The sequence below is a fragment of the Priapulus caudatus genome, unplaced genomic scaffold, assembly GCF_000485595.1.
Source record: "Priapulus caudatus unplaced genomic scaffold, Priapulus_caudatus-5.0.1 Scaffold795, whole genome shotgun sequence".
Taxonomy (NCBI): domain Eukaryota; kingdom Metazoa; phylum Priapulida; class Priapulimorpha; order Priapulimorphida; family Priapulidae; genus Priapulus; species Priapulus caudatus.
Window position 1 is genome coordinate 141,053 of NW_014577856.1, and position 5,553 is coordinate 146,605.

At 52.9% G+C, this 5,553-nt stretch overlaps 1 protein-coding gene across 1 annotated transcript in view; it reads left to right on the plus strand.

Annotated features, from left to right (window-relative positions):
- LOC106813584 (transcription factor AP-2-beta-like) overlaps positions 1 to 4,698 on the plus strand; it is a gene marked incomplete at its 3' end in the record, with an annotated part of 25,656 nt that extends 20,958 nt beyond the window's left edge. Inside the window, exon 4 of the mRNA XM_014817761.1 lies at positions 4,216 to 4,698. Coding sequence (XP_014673247.1) covers positions 4,216 to 4,698 — 483 coding nt within the window. The remainder of the gene's footprint in view (positions 1 to 4,215) is intronic.
- Positions 4,699 to 5,553: the final 855 nt, after the last annotated feature.

Below are 5,553 nucleotides of genomic sequence, written 5' to 3' on the forward strand. Positions count from 1 at the left end.
TGCTATTGCTATTGCTATTGCTACTGCTACTGCTATAGCTACTGCTACTGCTACTGCTACTGCTACTGCTACTACTGCTGCTGCTACTACTACTACTGCTGCTGCTGCTGCTACTGCTACTGCTACTGCTACTACTGCTACTGCGAGAATAAATTGCTCGCTGACCGTGCAACTGAGCTGCGTGTGGAAACGCGCACATTTGGCTCGTTTAGATAAAGTCTTGTATTCTCTCTGCCCATCATCGCACTAATCATCTGTCAACGCGCTGAGCGCCGCACGCCGTTTTACCAGCGATGGCTTCATCAAGCAGTAGCAGCAGTAGCAGTAGTAGTAGTAGCAGTAGCAGCAGCAGTAGCAGCAGCAGCAGCAGCAGTAGCAGCAGCAGCAGCAGCAGCAGCAGCAGCAGTAGCAGTAGCAGCAGCAGCAGCAGCAGTAGCAGTAGTAGTAGTAGCAGTAGCAGCAGCAGTAGCAGCAGTAGCAACAGCGGCAGCATCATCATCATCACCATCATCATCATCAGCAGCAGCATCAGCATCATCATCATTATCATCCCCAGCAGCAGCAGTAGCAGCAGCCGCAGCAGCAGCAGCATCAGCATCAGCATCAGCAGCAGCGGCAGCAGCAGCAGCAGCAGCAGCAGCAGCAGCAGAGGATGACTAAACGCGCTGTGAATCAGGGGTACATCAGCGCGCGCGCGCGTTCGCTCGGCATTTTACACGCTGATAGGGAAGCCGTAAACTCTCCCGCGCCAACGCGCAAATGACATCAAACGCAAACGAAGTCACCGCCGTCACCGCCGCGACGCGCGACGACGAAGCAGAAATAACGCGCTATCTCTCCGCCGTCACCGCCGCGCCCCCTGACGGCAGCCCCGGGCGGAGCGGGACGTCGCATATCCGATTACGCATGTAGCACGTGCGGCGCGACGTCGGGGGACCGTCTATGATTCAGCGCGCGTGTTTAATTACACCTGCGCCAATGACTATGCTGACGATAATGATGATGATACTGATGATGATGACGATGCTGCTGCTGCTGCTGCTGCTGATGATGATGACGATGGTGATGGTGATGGTGATGATGATGACGATGCTGATGGTGATGGTGATGATGATGACGATGCTGATAATGACGATGACGACGATGATGATGACGATGATGCTGATAACGATGATGATGATGACGATGATGATGATGATGATGATGCGATCGGTGTATCTCGTTAGCGGCAGCGACTAAGTGCCGGTTACGATGTAGGCCTACTGCACGCGGGAAGACGTCGGCGACGACGACGCCGCATTGCTTTTAATGGCCGAGCGCCGCCGACGTCGGCATGTATGTCATAAATGCTCGTAACTTCGGTCTCCAGTAGGTCTTTAGACGCGAAATGCGAGGTGGTAATAACCTTTATTGAACCGTGTTTATGGCTAGTGGGCTGACGAACGCCGGACGCGTGCACTCGCATCCCTTTATGGCCGCCGCCGCCGCTGCTGCTGCTGCTGCTGCTGCTGCCGCACGAGCGAGCGAGTGAGCACCTTAGCTACGGGGCGTATCGCCCATCTGTCTACGTCATCATCATCATCGGTGTGTGGGCTTTGTGCAGCTACGCGTATGTACGAAATACAGTGTAATGACAGGCTGGCAGGCAGGTAGGTAAGCTGGCAGGCAGACAGGCAGGTATGCAGGTAGGTAGGTAGGAAGGTAGGCAGGCAGGTAGGCAGGCAGTCAGGCAAGCAAGCAGGCAGGCAGGCAGGCAGGCAGGCCGGCAGGCACGCAGGCAGACAAGCAGGCAGGCAGGTAAGTAGGCAGGCAGGCAGGCAGGCTGGCACGCAGGCCGGCACGCAGGCAGGCAGGCAGGCAGACAGGCAGGCTGGCACGCAGGCAAGCAGGCAGGCAGGCACGCACGCACGCACGCACGCACGCAGGCAGGCAGGCAGGCACGCAGGCAGGCACGCACGCAAGCAGGCACGCACGCAGGCAGGCAGGCAGGCAGGCAGGCAAGCAGGCACGCACGCACGCACGCACGCACGCACGCACGCCCGCAGGCAGGCAGACAGACAGACAAGCAGGCATGCATGTACGCTGGCAGGTAGGCAGGCACGCAGGCACGCAGGCACGCAGGCACGCAGGCAGCTTGCCTGAAGCCAAACAAGCAGGCATACTAGCGGAAGGCAATCAAGAAAAGAAGCCAGTGCACTCGCTTCTATAAAAAAATTTCTGCTACTTTCCAAAGACAGCAGATAATTTTCTGGCAGTGAGCAAATTAATGGATAACAAGCGCGTCAGGCATAATCTTCTTCCCAGAAATTGTCTGATAATGCCGTCGTGATAACAGAAATAAAAGCGGTTTCTCCTGTCAGATTATTTTCCGATAGCGACGTTATTAGGGGAAATTGGACTTATAACGGTGCAGTACACAAAGTCATTACGTTACATGTAGTAATTTCGCCCGGTAAAATGCCGAGATAATCACGAGTATGACTCGAGCAGTTTCCTCGGCTCCCCCCCGCGAACGGCCCTATATAACCTTTGTGGGAGAGAGAGAGAAACGACAGCGCCACCTAGTGTGAAACCTTTCCGCGAGAGACGAGCAGCGCTTGGCGTGACAGTCTGCGACGAGTTAACTACTCGTTACACCACTACCACCAGCACCACCACCACCACCAGCAGCAGCAGCAGCAGCAAACGCTCAACGCAATTGTCGCTAGCAGTAATCGCGCGCTATAATGAAGTGTATTGCCCCGAGCATGGTTGACATGATGCATGTAAATAGTGGACAAAGTCGGCTTATGCGCGCGCGTGCAGCCTCGATCTTGCCTCACATCCTGCCGCACATGGCTGCCTTGCTCCATCACCCCTCCCTCACTCACTGGCCTTACTCCCCGTACCGCTGAAACCCGCCCTGTCTCCACCTCTTCCCTCTCCCTACCTTCCTTACTCCCCTTATCTCTTTCCCTCCCTGTCTACTGCTTCTTTTCCCCCTTGCTGACTCTCCCACTATTCCGACTCTCTTCTTTGCTTTCTCCTTCTCTGGCTTCTCGTATTTGTGTTTTTGTTCGTGTTCGTTTTTGTTCTCGTCTTTGTATTTGTGTTTGTGTTCGTGTTCGTGTTTGTTCTCGTGTTCGTATTTGTGTTTGTGCTCGTGTTCGTGTTTGTGTTCGTGTTCGTGTTCGTGTTTGTGCTCGTGTTCGTGCTGGTTATTGTGCTTGTGTTCGTGTTTGTTTGTGTTCGCGTTTGCTCGTGCTGATGTTTGTGTTTGCATGCGTGTTTGTGTATATGTTTCTAATTGTGTTTACTCGGCATGAAGCCATTATCTGCCTCCGGGCAGCACCCATGTTATGAGGGGATTTTCAATGCGTACACAAGCAACTATCAGTGACGACCGGCGTGGAGACCGTTTCGCGCCATAATTAAAACGAGTGTGGGTGTGTGTGTGAATATAAACACAATAACACGTGAGTTTATATTCTGTTGATACTCACACGGTCGCGATACATGATACTATATTATTATCACATCTGTATTATGTATTTTGTATTACGTACGAAATATATATATGTCTATATACATATATGTTTAGTGTGTTATGTACTTGTGATGATTTAATGGAGTGTTCATGGTTACGTGTCGCTGTATTAACCAGGCGTAGTTAATCCATAGTAGTTCGCCGGGTATTAACGCCCTCTCGTGATGATATGACAAGACTGTTGGTAGCGCCTCTCGTAGTGATATAACGAGAACGATCGCGGCGCCCTCTCGTGATGATAAAGCGTGAACGACGGCGGCGCCCTTTACTGGCGACGCGACGAGGACCATGTTAGCGCCCTCTAGCGATAATATAACAATAACGATGGTAGCGTCCTCTAACGATAATATAACATAACGATGTTAGCGCCCTCTAACGATAATATAACAATGACGATAGTAGCGCCATCTAACGATAATATAACAATGACGATAGTTGCGCCCTCTAACGATAATATAACAATGACGATGGTAGCGCCCTCTAAAGTTAATATAACAATAACGACGGTTTCGTGTTACTGGGTTCGGTATCGACAAATCGTAGTTAGTCCTTAGCAGTTGTTCCTATGGGGGCGCCCTCTTTAGGGCTGTTTGTTGTTTGTGTGTTTATTGCATGCAGAAGCGAGATCATGTACTACCTCTCATTCGTGTATGTTTATAATATGTTTATTGTTTGCGTGTTTGTTGCAGGAGCGAGGTCGTGAACTGGTCGGCCACAACGTCTCTAGTCTTGGTCAACTCAGTGGCGGGACGTCGCTCGGCACAGCCGTCAGTACGTCGTCGTTCTCGTCGGCGCCGCGTCTCTCGCACACGCCCAGCAACGACTTCCAGCCGCCCTACTTCCCGCCGCCCGCCGGCCACGCCCTTCCGCAGCAGCCTATCGACATCTACCAGCCGCACCCCATCAATGCCGAGTCGTACGGCTTCGGGAGCTTGCACCCGGCGCAGCAGCACTACTCGGGCCTGCAGCAGACGACGCGTGGCTTCAGCTCACGCGACGATGACGCGCCGCTGTTTCGCAGCGTGCCGACGCTGTCCGGAAATCCGTACGACACGCGTCATCCGTACGACGTGCGACGGCCGGACATCCTCATGCAGACGGGAACGATGTCGATACCGACGCGGACGTCCGACATGCATTCGAGCAACATGCCCGCGTTCGAAGAGACAGAGGTGAGTGACAATGTCTAAGAGATTCCTTCGTGTGTGTGGGGGGTGGTGGGGGGGTATAGAGTACTGTGGGTGGTGGTGGTGGTCGTCATCGTCGTGGGAATGTTGTATATGCGCGCTCTTTTCTCTCGTACATTGTGTACGAAAGGTTTCTTGCTACAGACAAATGCCCGTATTCAAAGAGAGAGAGAGAGGAGAAAGAGAGAGAGAGAGAGAGAGGAAGAGAGAGAGAGAGAGAGAGAGAGAGATATTGCAGAGTACTGTCGTTGGAGGTGGGAGCGTGGTATCGACGCGCGAACTGTTTCCCCGAATTACCCGTTTCGCCATCCCCACACCTCACTCACACACTCACACACGCACATACATACACGCACAAGTACACGTGCTTGCACACGCACATGCACGCACGCATAGGTAAGCGCGCGCACGCACGCACGTGTACGTACGTAGCTGCACAGACACCCCACATCTACACCTACAGTTCGGTTTATCAACGACATATTCCAATGAAATTACGTCGAAAGCGACATGCGAGGGCAAGGAGAGCCACCAGCGTTGATCCTATAACAGCGTTTATTCTAACAGCGCTTACCCCCACACAACTCCTTACGGCGACAACCGATCGCCAGGCGGACTTACAAGTCAAACGAGTGACTAATGTTCCCCTCGTATATAAAGACGCTCGTATAAAGTCAACAATACACAGGATCGTGACGCGAGAGAAGCATCAACGGCTTGAGATAGGAGGCGCGGGCGTTTGAGCGCGGCCATTCTACTGCTGTGTGTGTGTGTGTGTGTGTGTGTGTGTGTGTGTGTGTGTGTGTGTGTGTGTGTGTGTGTGTGTGTGTGTGTGTGTGT